The sequence below is a fragment of the Leptosomus discolor genome, chromosome 17 (genome assembly GCF_034619465.1).
Source record: "Leptosomus discolor isolate bLepDis1 chromosome 17, bLepDis1.hap2, whole genome shotgun sequence".
NCBI classification, from domain to species: Eukaryota; Metazoa; Chordata; class Aves; order Leptosomiformes; family Leptosomidae; genus Leptosomus; species Leptosomus discolor.
The window spans coordinates 7,229,706-7,248,238 of NC_141407.1; the positions used below are offsets into that span (position 1 = coordinate 7,229,706).

Consider the following 18,533-nt stretch of genomic DNA (forward strand, 5'->3'; position numbering starts at 1 on the left):
CTCCTCCCTGGTTGTCTCCACCTCCCTTTTCCTGCCTGCCATGCGTGATCTAGCCTAAATATTTCCTTCCATAGCTTCAGGACACTGCTGGGTATCCTGCCATCTTTGGAGACTGCAAATAATTCCCTTCCTTCATTTATATCATTACCTTGAAGGTATTTATAGAGCATGATCTTGAGTGGAAAGGAAGGCATGACTATATATAAAGCCGAGATCCCTTGGTCCTTATCTGCTAACTGCCTGAAACTGCTCCTCATTTAAACTTTTATCCCATTTGCTGCACGTTTTGGACTTCACAGGAACATCCTCAGCATTTAAATCCCCATCCTGAGCAAGCAGAGCGATGCAGCTCTCCAAATTTCTGCCATCGGAGTAATCCAAACTCATGAATATTTGTCTGGGTCTTGTCTTCTCCTGTCTATGCCCTGGTAGAAACCCTCGCCTAGGAAGAAACGTGGCTGTGTGGGGTGCTGAGATGCATCCCACGGCCGGTGCCTGGCCCTGGAGCAGCCGCACCCCCGAGCACCGGTCCAGGCTCTGCGCTCAGCACCCTCGCCCTGCCGTCCCGCCGCTGAGGGTGCTTCCCTCCGCTCCCACAGCGCGCCCTGGCAGCTCCACTCCCAGCGTCTCCCTGGCTGCTGCGGCGAGGCAGGGTGGGCTTGGTGTTGATGAGGGGCGATGCTGTCCCAGGGCAAGGGCAGGATGGCCAGGCTTCCCGGCAGCTGGGGCTTGAACAGACTCCAGAAGTTGTTTCGTTTCCTAGCGGGCAGGCGTCTGTCGCGCAAGCCCTGGGAGGCAGCTTAATAATAATAGTAATAATAATGATCATGATACTAATGATGATAGAAGCCCTGTGCCTGTCTGTCTATCTCCTGCAGCCCGGGACCATGGGGAGCAGCAAGAGCAAACCCAAAGACCCCAGCCAGCGCCGGCGCAGCCTGGAGCCCGCCGACAACGCCCACCACGGGGGCTACCCGGCCTCGCAGACGCCCAGCAAGGCGGCGGCTCCCGACGCCCATCGCACACCCAGCCGCTCCTTCGGGACCATGGCCGCTGAGTCCAAGCTCTTCGGGGGCTTCAACACCTCTGACACGGTCACCTCGCCGCAGCGTGCCGGGGCGCTGGCTGGTCGGTGTGGGCTGGGGCTCGGCGGGGCGGGCAGGGTCTCGGTGTGGGCTTTGTGGGTTTGGTTCCATTTTCTTCTTGTGATGATGGGGTCTCCTGCTTTTGAGGGACTCTGAGCCGGAGGGGGAGCAGATCTGTTTCTTAGCAGCTGGTGGGAGGATGGTGGGAGAGGAGGGTCCACAGCGAGGGGCACCCAGTGCCGTGCCGCGGCAGCACCGGTGGCTGTGCCCGTCCTGAGTGCTCTCTGTCACAGGTGGAGTCACCACCTTCGTGGCCCTCTACGACTATGAATCCCGGACTGAAACGGACTTGTCCTTCAAGAAAGGAGAGCGCCTGCAAATCGTCAACAACACGTGAGTGTCCCCGTCCCCGCAGCCAAGCCCGCGTGGGTGAGCTGCCACCTTCATCGCTCCTGCGGAGCCCCCGAGCCCAGCCCTGGCAGGGCCAGCTCTCCCGGGGGTGGGTGCTCAAAGGGGGATGTGCCGAAACTTGCACGGATGCAGTGACTTGTCCAAGGACATCAGCGTTGGAGGCGATCATCTGCCTGCTCCCATGCCTTCCCAGCCCTGCTGCTGGTCACCGTTGCCTTGCAGCCTTGTCACCAAGCCACCTCCTCTAGTCGCTGGCCAGTCCATGCCCTCCAATGTGGGACCACATCCCTGCTGGTCCCCTGTCCCCATCAGTGCATAGCTCCATCTCATTTGGCTGGTCACATCTCCTCAGCTTCACGGGTGCTTTCCCCTGTGCTTGCATGGTGTCTCTGATCTCAGCTTCTCTCTTGACTCTTTTTTTTCTCTCCTCCGTGCCATGCTGTCGTTTAGGAGAAAAGTGGACGTCAGGTGTGTATTGCAGATTGTTACTATTGTTATTATGAATGATCTGATGCCCACGTTAGGGCAAGGTTGGGTGGAGTGGGGCTGGGAAGAGGTGGTTGCCCAATGGTTTTGTGGTCGGTTGAGTTTGTCATTCTAGAGCGACTGGGGCACAGCGGGGAGCCCCTTCCCGTGCCAGGGAACTGCTCCATCCAGAGCTGTGTCTGCACCCAGGAGCTCTGAACCTGGTCCGCTTTCCTTGTCTGTGCCTGGCACCCCTCTGCAGTCTCCGTTCAGTTGGCTCTCTGCTCCCTCCTGCCCTTTTTCGCATTTATTTTTGCTTTTTTTAATTTCATTTTTATTTTTTGTGAGTGGCTTAGGGGACTTGAGCACTTCCTTAGGGTCTGCCTCCTGCTTGTTTGTTCTCCGTCCTGGTTGTAGCAGCACACCCATCGCTTGCTGCGTAGAGCAGGGCAGTGTGACCAGCTGGAAGAGGCTCCTAAACATGATCCTGTGTCAAACCCACGTGTGGTCTGTCCTGACACATGGCATACACAGTCTGGAGCCTGGCTGGCAGAGCTGCTGTCCCCAGCGCTGCCATGGGGTCCCTCGGGTCTGCAGCTCCTGCTGGCCCCTCCGCTGCTGCCTTCCAACCTGGGCACCCAAAACAGTCAAAGGGTGGAAAGACGAGGGAAGGTCCCAGGGCTGATATTTCTCCTGCAGTGGTGGGGCAGTGTTTTCAATTTGATCCTTATTCTCCTTGTTCCAACGCTGTTTATTGATGGTGATTCGTTTAATCCATGAAGTCCAGGATATGCAGGGCTTCAATGCTGCAGGAAAAGCTTGAATTTGGGGGTTTGGTTCTTCTTGCTTTCACAGCCTGAGCAGCGTACTAGCCCCAGGCTTGGGTTCTGGTTTGAGCTGTTCCAAAGTGAGCTCTGCCTGTTTGAGGTCCAGACTGGGCCCCTATATGAGGGGTTTTTCTTTATGTCTTGTGGCAGTTCTGGAGTTTCCATACTTTTTTCCCTCTGTTGCTGTTTGTCAAAGGCTCGGTCAGAGAGAAGGGTTGGGGTGTGATGGGCTCTGCAACATTGTGGGGAGCAAAAGGGGGTTTTTTTTGGCAATGCAGTCCATCGGTGGAGGGTGCAGGATCCAGCTGCCGACCTTCCCGGTGTCTGCTATGGCTGCCTGAGTGGGATGTCCACAGGGAGAGAGGCAATGGAGAAAGCTGTGCAGTTCGTGCCGTGCTTGGCGGGGCAAATCTCTGCTCGCTGAGTGCCCAGAGATGCTCAGACAGCCTGGGAGCAGCTCGGGCTGCTGCAATTTAGGGACAGCAAAAGGCAGGCATGTGATGTCCCCTTCCTCTGGGCGCCCGGGGAGGGCACAGTCGGTGCTCTGGGACTGTGGAGAGGGTGTGCTTGGCATCAGCCTGGGGCACAGTGGGGCCATGGGGACAACTGGCCACCAGCAGCTTTGCAGGGAGGCTGCAGGTTTTGGCTGCTTAAATGGGGATGGGGTCACGCAGAGCGAGAGGAGAAGCCTCCACGTCCCTCATCTGCCTGCTCCTGTGTCCCAGCAAAGCCCAGGCTGTCTGCGGTGACCCTTGGCCTCCCAGATGGGCCAAATCCATCCACCCCAGTGCAGAAAGGCTCTTGTGGTACCATTTCCAGTGGGAGGAGGCCTCCTCCCAGCCAGCTGGCAGCCAGCAGGGATGTGGTGGGATATTTTGGGTAAGATTGTGCAGGGAATTGTTGAAATGCTTTGTTTTGATGATGATGATGATTATTATTTTTTTTTCCCCACTGAGACATTTTTGGAATAGTTTGTTTTTGCTGAATTCCCAGCTTGCAGCCTTACAGCCCAAGCTGGAATAAAGCCACAAGTCAAAAGCTGGGCATTTCTTAAGCAGATGTTTTCTCCGGTCCTGTGGGAAAGGAGCCCAGCCAGCCTCCTGTCCCCTTTGGAGCCACCTCAGTAAAGGTGACTGGGACAGCAGCTCCGGCTGGGGAGCCCAAGCTACCCGCCATGAGACGTGCCGGGACCAGGAGAAGTTAAAATACCAGCCAGGGCGGCTGCGAGGCGGGGGACAGGCTCCATGTGAGCAGCAGAGCCTGGCTGTGTGGTTGGGAGGAGATGCCCTGAGGGTCCCTGCTTTCCCTGGCCCTGCTGGCACCAGCGCAGGGAGCTGGGAGCCACGTCCAGCTTCTCCTGGTCTCTTCAAAGCGTTGCTGGTTTAGCTGGGATAAACAAGTCAAAAGCTGCTGGTGTGTCTGGAGCGAGGATGGAGGTTTACACATCTTCAGGGGTCAGGGATGGGTCTGGATGTGGTCTGATGGATCTTGCAGTGGTGACTGAGGTTATTAAGGTTTTTCTGTAAAGCGTTTGTGGAGGTCGTCCTGCCAAGTTCTTGCATCCTTGCAACGCCGTTCCCACGAATCTGCAGTTTTCCTGTAGCCTCATCCCCCTCGCGGTCGGGATAAATCCGGTGACTCTGTCTTTGCTGGGTGAGAAGATGCAGGTGGTGGGAGGAAGCCCTGCTGTCTGTGGGAAAGGGGAAGCCGCCTCCCGCCGTCCTGTTGTTCTTCTCTATTTGTTGTCCTTTCCTGCCCCATCCCGTGCAGGAACCTGCGGGAAGGAGGGCAGAGCAGTGAGAAGGCTCCTGCGCCCTACCAGCTCCTGGGGACGTGCTTGGGGCCACCATGCCCAGGGCAGGAGGGATGGTGGGTCAGCCCCGGGTTTTTGGGGACAGCGTGGGGGCTCCCACAAGGCAGAGCCGTGCTCGGGGCTGGGGGCCAGCACCACGGCTGTGCGTGGCTCCCTGCGAGCCGTCACGCAGGCGCAGCCGTTCCCGGGGCTGCGGGGAAGCTCGTGGTCAGGGGCTGTGGCTGTGCAGGGTGCCTGTCCCTGGGGCTGCAGGTGATGTGCCCAGGCTGGATGGAGCCCGCTGCATCCAGGCTGGGCATCACTGCCGGGCCGGTCTCACCGCCCCCCTGCCCAAACCTCAGCCTTGTCCTGTCGCTTTTCTGCAGCCTGTGTCTAACAAACTCTACCTCTTGGGTTTTCCTGGTGCTTTTTTAAATCACTGCCATCACTCTGCTGCTTTTCCCCATTTCTCCTCCCTCCCCCTCGCCTGTCGCTCCCCGCTGCCCTGCTGCCTTGGCTCCCCGATGCCCCTCAACCTCCAGCCAGACCCTGTTCGCATTCAGGTGGCTCCAAAGGTATTTTGGCTCGCTGGCTGCCCTGCCTGATTTCAGTTTAAAGCTTTCCCTATACGGGTGGGTGCCCGCTATACTGAGAGCTTGCCCAAATGGAGCCATGGGCAGGGGCTGGCAGCAGGAGTCTGGCCGGGGTCCAGCTGCAGGGCTGTGGGCTGCGGGGGCTGCACCCCTTCCCGGTGGGGCTCTGCGCTGGCTTGGCCCCCCCCAGCGCCTGTTGGGCGGGAGAGGGGCTGGCCAGAGGCACTCCTGGCTTCACACTGAGTGTGTTTTGGTTCTCTTGCAGGGAAGGTGACTGGTGGCTGGCTCATTCCCTCACTACAGGACAGACGGGCTACATCCCCAGTAACTATGTCGCACCCTCAGACTCCATCCAGGCTGAAGAGTAATTGCCATCTTTTAGACAGTTTAAAGACGAGCGATAGCAAATGCGCCCTGAGCGTTCCTCCCTGCCCCTCTCCCGGGCAAAGCCTCGAGGCCTCCGGGTTTTTCCTTTTTGTTATTTTTCCCTTTTGAATTCGCGAACCCCTCAAACGGTTTCCAGCCTTTCTTTAAGGCCCATAAAGCGCGGAGGTGCGGTGTGCTTGCGCGGCGGAGGGATGAACAGTGGTGTAGCTGGGGCCATGGTGGACCTGATGCTTTTGGTTTTTACTCTTCCATGTGGACACGCATCCGTGTGTGAGGATGCTGCCGGCTCCGCCTGTGCGGGTCAGGCTGAGTGCGGGGGTGGCTGTCACAGGGGGAGAGCAGGCAGAGACAAAGCTGCCTGTAAGTCCAAGAGCAGGAGGTGCCAGCCGTGTCCCCACAGCCTGTCCCCCCACCAGTGGCATGGCGTCCTCCCCAGCAAGAGCCTCGGCGGGCTTCAGGGGGACGCTGGAGCCCCTCATTTGGGGAGTGAAGGTGTTTTGTGGTCCGGGGTTGCTCCTTGGGCGATGGCCAGCCTGGGCTGTAGGGGGGCACAGCACACCCCGAGGTGCCTGAGCCCAGAGATGCAGCCCATGGTCTCTGAAACCTGCAGTGAGGGGGGCCAGGGCGGAGCCCGCTGCTGGGACAGGCAATGGAGGGGGAAGGCGAGTGCCAGGCGCTGAGCCGCTGCCTTGCTCTTGCAGGTGGTATTTTGGGAAGATCACTCGCCGGGAATCTGAGCGGCTGCTGCTCAACCCCGAAAACCCTCGAGGGACCTTCCTGGTCCGGGAGAGCGAGACCACAAAAGGTGAGCAGGGCTGGGGGGAGCCAGCCTGGGGCAGCCCCTCTCTGGGGGGTGTCTGTGCGGGGACGCCGGTCCCCTCAGTCGCTCTGCGCGGTCCCGGTTCCACCAGCCTAGGCGCACAGGGCGGGAGGGGGAGAAGAGAGTCACCCCTTGTAGATGGGAGCCTATGTTTGGGGTCGCTGAGTGATGCCCCTCAGCATGGGCAGCCTCCTGGGGTCTCCCTTGCCGGTGTCGGTCCCCAGGGAGCAGGTGCTGATGCACCCGTTAAATCACTGGTGACACCTCTATGCTGAACGTGCCCTTACACCAACAAACCTCCCTCGCCGTGGAGGTTCACAGCCACTTCTCTCCCGTGCTGCCTGCCCGGTGGTCACCCTTCAAAGAGATTGTTCAGCTCATGGCAGGGTGGGAGCCGGGTGCCTCACCCGTTCCCACAGGACCAGTAGCCAAGATGCTCTTTTTTCCTGTTTTTTTAAAAATATTTTTTTAAAACACGCCCAAGTAGGTGTGTTTTGGTTTTTTGTCATCCCTCTATAGTAGCAAAATCTTGATGTGCTTCCTGGGCAACCAGGCAGAGGTAGTGATGAATCTTTAGGTCCTTCTTTCAAGTCTAACGACTCTTTATACTTGTTTTGTGCCTCCTGAAAGTGCGAGTTGTGATCTTCGCGGTTAGGCTGCCTTAGGATGCTGTTTCTTACCTGGAAATGTGGTTTAGTTTGGCTCCGAATGCACCTTTGGGAAAAGCTCCTTGATGTTCCTTTCTGTTTTGATGCCTTGAACTTGCCACTATTTATTGTATTCTGGTGGAAACAGCTCATTCCAGCAGCGGCATAAATCTTCCTTTCTGTTATTTGTGGCCCCAGCAGTGCTCTCGTGTGGGCAGAGCGGGGACAGGCGCCCAAAGCGTTGCCCATGGTGGGATTTGTGGAGCGGGGAGTTGGACCCAGTATGCCCTTGGCTTCCCTCTGAGATGCTGAGATGTCGGGGTTGTGGGTCAGCACCTCCCCTCAGCCTGCCTCCTGTCCAGTCCTCTCCCCTGCTTCAGCATCCCCCCTTTGCTACCAGAGCTGGGTTCATCCCTGCACCCTGGGGAGCTGCTTGTCCTCCTGCCTGCTGGGCCCCCCTAAACCCAGTGGGGTCCCTTCCTCTGTGCCAGCCCTGGGAGCACAGTCCATCCTGGAGGTGCCAACTCGGGCAGCCAGGAGCTGCTCCCCATCCTCTGCCTGTGGGTGAAAGCAGCAGCCTGCATGCCCAGTCCTGCTCCCCCACGCCCCCCCTCCGGTGGGACCTCATGGGGAGCACCTGTCTGTGGTGCATCTCCCCCCCAGCCCCCCGGTCCTGCCCGCAGGTGCCTACTGTCTCTCCGTCTCTGACTTCGACAACGCCAAGGGGCTCAACGTGAAGCACTACAAGATCCGCAAGCTGGACAGTGGCGGCTTCTACATCACCTCCCGCACCCAGTTCAACAGCCTACAGCAGCTGGTGGCCTATTACTCCAGTGAGTAGCCACTTGGGGTCCCCTTGGGCTCTGGGTGACACCCTGGGTGCTGTGCCTGCCCTCGCTACAGGACGGGTGCTGTTGGGAAGTCACTGCGGCGCTGGGGGACCCCAAAGCAGTTGGGGGGGGGAACGTGGTGAAAAGCTGCCTGGGTTTTAGGGAAGAGGGTGAGGGTTTGGGTACAGGTCCCCGAGGTGTTTTGCAGGAAAGATGTGGGGTAAAGACATCATGTGCCTAAATGCCCAAGTGTCACCCTGGTGTTGTCCCCTCCTGTGCTAGAACATGCCGACGGCTTGTGCCACCGTCTCACCAACGTCTGCCCCACGTCCAAGCCCCAGACCCAAGGCCTTGCCAAGGATGCCTGGGAAATCCCCCGGGAATCGCTGCGGCTAGAGGTCAAGCTGGGACAAGGCTGCTTCGGAGAGGTGTGGATGGGTAAGGACCATTCCCACCCCACTGTCCCTGCCATGTCACCACCTGCATCTTCTCCCCATCCATCTGCAGGTGCCTAGAGCCTGCAGTGGGGTGGGGAAGCAGGGAAGGGACATGGTCCCTGGCCCTCTAAATGTGTCCTGAGCAGTGTGTCCTGTGCCGCAGGGACCTGGAACGGCACCACCCGGGTGGCGATCAAGACACTGAAGCCTGGCACCATGTCCCCGGAGGCCTTCCTGCAGGAAGCCCAGGTCATGAAGAAGCTCCGGCACGAGAAGCTGGTTCAGCTTTACGCTGTAGTTTCTGAGGAGCCCATTTACATTGTCACTGAGTACATGAGCAAAGGTGAGCGCGGGAGGGATGCTGGGGGGTTGGCCGAGGGGCTCTGCTCCTCCGGATTGCCATGACTGTGGTCTTCCTCGCAGGGAGCCTCCTGGACTTCCTGAAGGGCGAGATGGGCAAGTACCTGCGGCTGCCCCAGCTCGTGGATATGGCAGCTCAGGTGGGTTTGTGCATCCCCAGGCCTCCCACAGCCCCTTCCGAGGGTGCTGGCTGCCCGAGCACCTCGCTGGACTGTCATGGCTGTCGCCTGTTGGGTGCTGGGGTGCTCCGCAGCCTCACTCGGGTGGGTGCCACCGTCCCTGCCAGGTGCTCAGCCCAGAGCTGGGTTGCAGTCAGGGACCATCATTTTGCCCATTCACGTTGCTGTTCCCACATCCGGGTGGGATCCCGTGGCAGAGCTGTTCCCTGGGGACCCTTGTGTCACCCCACCAGCCTCAGTGCCCCGTGTGCTGCTCCCCACAGATCGCATCCGGCATGGCCTACGTGGAGAGGATGAACTACGTCCACCGGGACCTCCGGGCCGCCAACATCCTCGTGGGGGAGAACCTGGTGTGCAAAGTGGCCGACTTCGGCTTGGCGCGCCTCATCGAGGACAACGAGTACACCGCTCGGCAAGGTGCGTGCCCAGCGCCCCCCGCGGCTGCCGGCACCGTGCCCAGGCCGGCGGCACCGGAGCAACGGCCACCGGTCCCCCGTCCCCAAGGGGGTGCGTTGCCTCTGGAGCTGGGGCATGGCCCTGGTGGCGCGGCAGTCCCGGAGGCACTCGCAGCCCCACGCACCCCTGAGCACCGCGGGGCCGGGAGCAGCCCCTCACCCTGCCTCTCCACCCAGGCGCGAAGTTCCCCATCAAGTGGACGGCGCCCGAAGCTGCTCTGTACGGCAGGTTTACCATCAAGTCGGACGTCTGGTCCTTTGGCATCCTCTTGACCGAGCTGACCACCAAGGGCAGAGTGCCATACCCAGGTGAGGGCTGGCACCCGCCAGCAGAAGCCCTGTCCCCCTTGCGGTGCCACAATGCCGGCTGGCTGTGCCCAGCGCTTGCCCCGGCACGCTGTGGCCCCCAGAGCCGTCTTTGCGGAGGAGCAAACTGATGCAAAGTTTCTCCTGCAATTTGGGCAGGGAGGGTGGGCTCAGGGGCGAGCTGACCCTCCCCAGGTCGGATCCTGCAGAGGCAGGGGCAGGGTGAGCCAAGCCTGGATAGGATACAGGGTCACAGCCACCCTGTCCCACTCTAGTCCCCGAGCAGGGTGACAGGCTGTCAGGGATGAGTACTGTTGGGCTGGGGGGGTCCCTCTCTCCCTGGGTCCCGGGGGTTGCTCCATAAGGCTCATCCCAGCATGATGCCCTCGGTGCCTCCTCTGGGAAAGGCACGGTGCAGGACCTGACCCAGCTCTAATCCACGCCACGTCTCCTCTGGCCACACGCAGGGATGGTGAACCGGGAGGTGCTGGACCAGGTGGAGCGGGGGTACCGCATGCCCTGCCCGCCTGAGTGCCCCGAGTCCCTGCACGACCTCATGTGCCAGTGCTGGCGGAAGGACCCGGAGGAGCGACCCACCTTCGAGTACTTACAGGCTTTCCTGGAGGACTACTTCACCTCAACAGAGCCCCAGTACCAGCCCGGCGAGAACCTATAGACCCGGAGCTCCTCCTGGCACCAGGGTCGCCTCTGTCCTTGCCGTGGGGTGCGGAGGGCTGGCCTCCCCGCTGAGGGGCCGGTTTTTTGTGGAGCAGCTCCGGAGCAGGATGGGGCATCGTCTCCAGATGCGGCCAGGGGAGGTGCTGGGTCCCCCCCAGTGCTCATTAAGACTTCTGGCCCATGTTTAACGAAGCGGCGCCGTCCTGCTGGCAAGAGGAGCCTGCAGGCACTGGCGAAGCTGGCTCGGGAGGGTGAGCGGAGCATCTCCTGCCGAGAGACTTGGCTTTCAGGAGACCTTTCCCCCCCCCAGCAGCTCTGGGGTGAGCCCAGAGGAATTGGGGGACAGCATCAGCCCACCTTGGACACATGGCCCCAGTCTTCTGCACCCCCTTTCTAAATCAGCACAAATTTTCCTGCCCCTTTGCCCTCCCCGCCATTTCCCCCCTTGGCTACGGTTCTCCCCTGGCAGAGACATTTCGCCACGGGGAAGGCACAGTTCCTGGCTGGTGCAGACAGGGCAATGTGCAGCGGTGCCAGCGTGGGGTGGCAGTGGAACGCTGGCGGTCCCCCCTCCTCAGGTGTCCCTGCAGCCTCGCTGGCTAGCGGGCTCCGGGAGCGTGAAATGTGGCTGCTCGTGGCTCCGGTGACCAACACCGTCCCTTGGGAGCACCCGGGCGCATGTTCAGATCTTCCAGCTGCATCTGTCCCCCGAAGGGACCCGTCTTGTCTCTCCTGGGAGCAGCACCAGGGGGTGCCAGCAGAGCCCTCGCCCTTCTGGCAGCCAGCCCCACCACCCTGGCTGTGCTTTCTTCCACTGAGCACTCCTGGTCTTCCAGCCAGCCCCCTGGGAAGTGCACCACAACCCCCCCCCCAGCCTCCCCCCCTGGCTCTGCTGCCAGCTCTCCTACTGGCAGAGTCCCCTGAGCTGGCCCTGCCACCAGAGCTGGTGCCACCGTGGGGCTTGGGTGCGTGGCATGTGTGGCTGTTCAGGGTGTGGGAGTGTTTTGAGGGAAATACTTGTCATTCACAGATGCTTTTGTCCACCCGGTATGTTTTTAAGCTCGTGTCTCAACTGCCGGGCTGCAGTCCCCATGCAGAGGGAGCAACCCCAGCCGTGGGCCACCATCCTGAGGAGAGTCCTAGGAAGTGCTGTGCCTCATGGGAGACGTTTGCATCCTTATCTCTCCCTTGCTCACTCACAAAGGCCTGTGTTTCGGCGGTGGGTGGCTAGCTATGCCCAGTTTTGCCCCTGCACACATCCCGTGGGGTGAACCCCAAGGCCAGCAGGGCAGCACCCAGCCCCTGCACTCTCCTGCCCAGCGCCTGCTTGTACATAGCCCTCAAGCGGTCCCAACGCCCTCCCAAATGTTGACTTAGTTGCATGTGTTGGTTGTTTCCCCCTTCCTATGGCTGTATCCAGCTGGAAGCCCTTCACTGTGGTGGCTCACGATGCTCCGCTCCCTCACCTCTTGGGTCCGGGGCACCCTCGCTCAGAAAGAGCATCTTTAGATGCTCTTCTGGGCCGGGGGTGGGATGGGGGCTCAAGGGGACACTGCAGGGCAGGGGTGCTGTGGGGCAGGGGTGCTGGCACGCACCGGCAGGAAGGATCCGGAGAGAGGAGCCAGCAGCTTCGCCCACCTCTCTGTCCTGGGCGGTGGGCTTTTTTGCCTCCCCATCGCCTGTTGGAAGAGGTTTCCCTCCAGCACAGCCTCCTTTCACGCAGCAGACCCAAAGCACCACTTGCCAGCGACACCCCCCCCCCCCCCCCCCCCCCCCCGGCAGTGCCAGTGTCCCACGAAAGCTGGGTGGGAGCCAGGTGTGGGCAGAGGGGCGGCCAAAAGCCCTTGCCCAAACCTCTGCCAGAGCAGAGGCGCTGCCTCCCGCTCGCTCCCGCAGCTCCCTGGATGCTTTTCTATGAACCAAGTGCTCGCTTGGTTGGTTGGTGGCTCCTTTTTAATGAGTAAACCCTTCAAAATCAGCTTGAATGGGCTCTTCAGCAGCGTGGAGCGATCCTGCTGGCTTGGAGAACAGCAGCTGGTTTAATGGAGTTTTTAAATCGTTTTGGGACTCGGAGCCTTTTCTCCCTCCCTTCCTAGCAGATCTGCGGTGCCTGCATTTCTGCGTTTGGGCAGGGACTCTCCAAACCTCGATGTTCTGGGTCTTTCCATGTTTGCATCCCTGGGATGGGCGGCTGCCGTGTCCCTATCGGCGCTACCAGAGAAGCCCCATCCCGCGGCAGCCGGTCCGAGGGGTGGCCTGTGCCATAGCTCTGCCTAAATTATACAAAATCCCCATCCTTGGGAGAAACTTCTTAAAACTGCAACGTGCAGAAGCCAGATCTGATCTGGAAGCTGAGGAGAGAGAAGGCAAGAGCACATGTTAAGGTTTGGCCTGTGGTTGTCTGCGGCACGTACAGGGTCTTGCAGGAGCGCAGTGGGACAGGAACGGGCTTAACCCGGCGGTTTCATTTTCTGGCTCTTTCTGGCAGAGCAGGAACGCAGCCTTGGCGCAAGGAACACCCTGGGCTGGCTTAGTTCCCCATGGCTTTTAGCAAGCTCTGACGAAGGAGACGTGCTGGGGACATTTCGGGGCAGAAGATAGTAGAGCACGTGCGGAGGAGCCCTCCTGCACGGGGCTGGGGCTGTGTGTCTGCACGTCCGTGTGTCCATCTGTGTTTCTGTGCAGCGGTTTCGGTGGGATCCAGCATCTCCGGACTCGCTGCTGCAGCCGCCGTGACCCGGAGGCCCCGGGGATCAAGAGCCTCTCCTCCATCACCATCGTTGTCTGCCAATTTATTTTTTAAGCCAATAAACTCCAGAGGGGAGCCCCCACATGAGGATGCTCTTTGACCTCCTGGAGTCAATAACACTCTACAAGTTTCACTCCTCTGCTGTTACCGTTTTTTTTAAAGCAGTGTTTTGTAAGATCTCCAACTGACTATGCAGGGAACATGTGGATCTGTGTCTCTCTCCCCCGCTCCCCTCTCCCTCCACCTGCCTTTTTTGGTGTCTAAGTAAAATATTTAGCTTTTTTTTTTTTTTTTTTTTTTTTTTTTTTTTTGGATAATAATAAACCTTTGGAAAAAAACCTGAAAAGGTCCAGCTTTGTGGGTGGTGGGGGGGGTGGAGATGCTTTGAAACTCTAATGTTGATGTAAATACTTTGCAATTTGATAATTAAATACAAACAGACCTCACCAAAAAAAAAAAAAAGGTGTAGCTCATGTATGAGATAAATGCTTAGCATCCCTCTAACAGGAGCTGGTGGTTCCTGGAGCTCATACAAGTCCCATGTGTGGCTTCTGGTGCTTCAGAGGCTTTTTCTGGCTGATGCTTCTGTGATCTGGTGCCACTTCTGTCCTGCTGGAGCCATTCCCGTGTCCCCATGCAGGCTGGTGGTCCAGTGCAGCCCCAGTGCCTGCTCCTGCAAGAGGAGCCTCATCCATTGTGTCCCTCGTGCTCCAAGGGACAGGGACAGCCGGCTGGCAGTGGCGGGCGAGCTCCCTGTGCCTGAACCCCTCCTGCAGGGCAGCACTGACATGGTGCCAGGCATGCCCCAAGCTGAGCTGGGATGCAGCCTGCATCACCGGTGGGACCCCAGCTGCAGCCACCGAGGCGGAGCAGAGGGCTCTGGCACGCAGCGTCAGGGAGGGACCCCAGGGGCTCTGCTGCATCCATCGCTGCTTCCCAGCCTCCGCGTGCTGGGACACCCGGGTCCCTGCCCACACGCAGGGAGCGCTGGCCCCCACGGGGCTGCGAGTGACACGGTGACCCTGGCGTGCAGAGCGATCTGGCCAAAGCCAGGGTCGGGGCCAGCAGAGCCGCCCCAAGCCCGGCCAGCAGGAGACCTGACTGCCAACCCCCATCGGCTGGGCTGGGGGGGACGGGACAGGAGGCAGCCCACCCTTCAGCAGCATCTGCTTCATCAGCAACTACAAGAATCAGGCCTGCTTTGTTAGGATAATTAGTGGGTGCTGATTGGGATCCCTCAGTAATTAAGTAATTGATGTATAGCACAGTGTTGGGGGGAGCAGGCCTTCTGAAAGTAGGGCAGCTGCTGCTGTTGCTCCTTCACCACCACCACGGTCCAGGGTGGTTTTGGTGCCCTGAGCCCCTGGGTCTGGCTGCTTGGCGCTGGCGTGCGGCTGCTCGCTCCTCCTTGGCCTGGTAAGTGACTCAGTCTTATCACCTTAAATGTTTAATGCTTTATGCTTTGCTTCTCTTTAAAGCAATTAAGCGATTGAGGGATTATCTCTAGTTGGCAAGTCCCTCGGTCCGTGTGCGATGCGTGGGCTGGGTCAGTGGAGTCGCCCCCGGGAGGGGAGCTGGGGCTGAGGCTCCTCCAGCCTACGGCTTTGCACCTTTGGCATCACTGCTTGGGAGAGGGGTGGCCACAGGGAGGTGGCCGCAGGCCAGCGCGACCCCTGGAGCAGCGTGGGTGGCTGCAGTGGGTCATGCCAGAGGGATTCAGTACTTCCAAGCCCTGCCTATGGCACCGCTCGCTTCCTCCTCTGTCCCCTTTGCTCCATGGCCGGTCCTCAGCCTTAGTGGCAGCTGAGGTATCTTAAAAAGATGGTTGAGACACTTGATGTACCTGCAGCCCACCCTGGCTGTGCTCGGTGGCTCTTTTGCCACAGAGTCCCTCCCCTCGGCCCACTCAGACCAGTGGGAGCCCCTGCCAGGCGTCCCCAGCCTGAGCCAGGCAGATGCTCCTGGGGATTACACCACACGGCTCCTTTAATGGACTTAATCTTGCTGTTTGCTTCACGCTTGTGTTGCGCCCTGTAAGCCTGGGAGAGGATTTGGGTGTTAGGGTGGGGGCTGCGGCTGCCCCCACAGCAGGTCTGGCGAGGATGTGGGGGTCCTGCAATTTGTGCAGGCAGTGGGTTTCTAAAATGGAGAGGATGAGTTGATGTTTGGCCTAAACATCCCCTTCACTTTCCCCACGGCTTGGAGGTAGCATCCCCAAAGTACTTGGGGGGCAGCCTTGAACTGCTCCGTGTGCTGAGGATCCCCCAGAGCAAACCCTGGGCTGCGCTGTGGGTCTGGGGTCTCCCCTATAGCCCTGACGCAGCAGAAGGGCTCTTAGGGCAGGAGCAGGGCGTTTGCTAAAGGGGTGGCTCACAGCAGGGCTGTGCCCCAGTGCCAGCCTCTCGGGTCTCACCGGCTGTGCCCCTACAGCCCCCGCTGTGCCTACTGCTCGCTGGCAGCAAGGGGTGAACGGGAGGCTGCCGGCACGCGTCGACTCGGAGGACAAAGCCTGTTTCTGTCCCCTGCGGACTCTGCCACTCAGACCTCGTCCCCTCCCAGCAGCAGGTCTGGGTGGCACCCCAGCCATCCGTCCTCCCTCGCCCTTCTACCACACGATGTGCCGTTGTTCGGAGGAGTAGCAAAACGCTCTTGGCAAGGGTTAATCTCCAGGCTCCCGAGGGAAGGGCTAAAGTCCTTACCTGATGTGTCGCTTACCTCCCGCAGTCACCGAGGGCTAGGAAACCGCTCTGGTGCAAGACCAAAGGGCACTGGCAGGGCTCTGTGTGGCCCTCGGTGATGTTTGTGGCTTCCCTGGCTCAGGGGGTTTGGCTGGACCAGCCCCAGGGAAACAGCATGTGAGGTTGAGGTTGGAGGCCATGGGAGCCTGGCGCTACCAGCAGCGGGGCTGCACCTCTGGTCTCAGCTGCCTCTCTGAGCTGGCCGGTGGGTGCTTCCAGCCCAAACAGCTTCTCGGTGGGATCAACCTCTCTCCTCCGTTTGCAGCTAAGTTAGTAAGGCCATGTCGTGGGCTTGTCTCAGGGTAAGCAGGGAGAGCTTCCAAGCAGGAGGCACTAATCGCCTGGCAAGATCTGGGGGTGGATGGGCAGACGCTGGGAGAGCATGGCCATGGTGGCCCCAGACAGCTGGTTCCCTACTTGCACCCTGAGCGATGTCAGGGAGCTTGACTGCCGAACATCGGCCTGTGAGATGCACAAATGTGGATCTCCAGTAAATCCGGGGTTCAAAAAGCCGTGCCAGCCTGGCAGTCATGGCCAAACCTTCTCCATGGGAAGCCTTGCTGTGTCCCAGTTGCTCATCCTGGGGATGCTGCATCTGCCTGATGAGTGGTGAGGAGGGGGGTGAGAAGCCCCCAGAGCTCGAGGACCGCCTGAGCTAAGCCGCATCTCTGTTTCTAGGGATCTGAGCCTGGGTTGGTTTGTTGGGGTTTTTTTTCCCCTTTTCCTGACCCTGCTGTGTCACTGATCTGTTGTGACCTAGAAAAGAAAATGATCTCCCCTTCAAATGGAAAGACAAAGGAACAGCTTAAGGCTCCTGCTCCCTGTATCTAGGGAGCACCAGGCAGAGGGATGACTCGCTCCGTGTCAAAGCCCTTGTGGGCAGCGTCTGGGCTCAACGGGACCTGGCACAACACAGCCGCTGTGGCTTAAACCCCACTTTCAGCGCCACGAGTGCAGCTACCGCCTGGAGCGCCTGCCCACCAGTGCAGTCCCCATGCAGAGACCCCTTGGTGCCTCCAGGACACTGGGGAACAGAGCCACCCCCCTGCTCTTGTGGCAGAGAAGCTCCTTGAGACCTGGGCAAAACAGCTCCTCTGAGCCCCGTCTTCCGTGCAGTCAGCAAAGGCCTGCCCGAGAGCGCGGGCGCTGCACCCGTGCGGGCTCAGTCCAGCCCGTGGTGCCCGAGCAGGGCAGCTGGGAGGGCGCTTCCCAAAAGCCATCGGGTTCGACCTGTTCCGCAGTCACAGGCTGGTTTTTCATGGTGTCTTTGGCAGAGAAAGACGAGCAGGGAGTTAGCATGGGATGTGGGACCTGGTTGGGTTCCTCGCTCTGCCCGAGGCTTTCTGCCTGACCGTGACGGAGTTGCTTTAATTTTCTGCCTTTAAAAATGAAGATGGTATCTCAGTGCCCCAAAGGGGGTAAGGCAGTGTGCTGGTGAGGGCTGCGCGCACAGCGAAGAGAAGAGCGCTCTTCTCTCTGCATTGGGCTGGGAGGGCTGTGAAAAGGAGGCTTCTTCCCCATCAGTCTGCTGAGATCTCTCCTGTCACCGCACCGGCAGCCTCCCCCTTTTGAAGCGCTTTTTTTCCCCCAGCTGGGTCTCGCAGAAGGGGGAGTCTGCAGCTGCGCCTCATCTTGAACCCCACGTACAGAGCCAGGGCCTGCTCTCATCCAAAGGGCTGTCTGGCTTCAGGGCTGGGATTGATTTAAACTGCTGTACCGTGCAACTTGGCTAGTTAGCAACAAAAACGTACTCTTAAAAGAACCGGCTGCATTAAATACATTTAAACTTAAAATTTGCTCAGAGAGCAGAGAAGTCCTGCTGTAGCTTGCAAGTGAGATGCCCTCCCTTCTCCTTCCTATTTGTCATTTATGCTGTAGCTGATAGCTACTGGGATTTCCCTCGGCCTGGCAGGTGACAGAGCTGTCATAGCTATTCTCGGTGATGTGGCACACGCTTTTTTTAAACACGTAAACACTGATACGCTCAGAACCTTTTCCAACTTGGACTTGGTCTTCAGGACTTGGAGCAAAGGTAGAGGAAGCTGCTTTCAGCTCCAGCAGCACAGCTCCTCTGCCCAACTCCCAGAGGTGCTCCTGGGTGCCATCAGTCCCGTGTACGGCAGCAGCATCTGTCCTTTGTCCCCCCCGTACGACACGGGGTCACGGCCGAAGCTGGGGAAGGGCTGGCACGGCCGAATCCCCCCCTGCGGTGGCTGGTGGCAGTTGGGCTGCAGCCTGGTCTCTGCCCACAGCAGGGCACAGGTCGGGCAGACGTGGTGTCAGGGGACAGGCTGACAGGCGTGGGCGCCCGGCAGGTCACACTTTTACTGGTGGCGTTGGGGATTAGCGGCTTTCGGGACACGGCTCTGTGGTTTCATTGCGTAAGCAGTGAGGAAGGGGGAAATCTGTCACCTAAGTGCAGAGATTCAACCAGAAGCGACCTCCTGTGCTGTAAGAGTGGTCTGTTTAGGAATCGCCAGTGTGGTTCTCAGTCTGCCTGCAGTCAGGTTAACGTTAATGAGAAGAGTCACTACTGGGAGCTACGGGGCAAACAGGCTCTGCCTCTCGCTGGAGACTCTCTGGGGTTGCTGCGCTGGGAAGAGAACAACACAGAGACACGAGATTGCTGGGCTAAGGCATCTGCAGTGAGCAGGCAATGCATCATGCCGGGCAGGAGGCCATAGAGCAAAGTTTATAAAGCTTTATTAAACATTTTGAACAGCTGTGCAATGAACAAACAATACTCTGGAAGTTTCACAACCTCATAGCTTGAA

The 18,533-nt window shown here is 59.2% G+C and overlaps 1 protein-coding gene across 2 annotated transcripts; it reads left to right on the forward strand.

The window, feature by feature from the left end:
* The first annotated feature begins 887 nt into the window (after window positions 1–887).
* SRC (SRC proto-oncogene, non-receptor tyrosine kinase) lies at window positions 888–10,270 on the forward strand. Of its 2 annotated transcripts, XM_086474824.1 has the most exons (12): window positions 888–1,128; window positions 1,379–1,478; window positions 1,947–1,964; window positions 5,439–5,537; window positions 6,262–6,365; window positions 7,711–7,860; window positions 8,140–8,295; window positions 8,458–8,637; window positions 8,718–8,794; window positions 9,097–9,250; window positions 9,466–9,597; window positions 10,062–10,270. In XM_086474824.1, the coding sequence occupies exons 1-12, from the start codon at window positions 888–890 to the stop codon at window positions 10,268–10,270; spliced, it is 1,620 nt and encodes a 539-aa protein (XP_086330950.1). The 2 variants fall into 2 exon arrangements, with proteins under 2 accessions (XP_086330950.1, XP_086330949.1); XM_086474823.1 differs by lacking the exon at window positions 1,947–1,964.
* The last annotated feature ends 8,263 nt before the right edge of the window (window positions 10,271–18,533 follow it).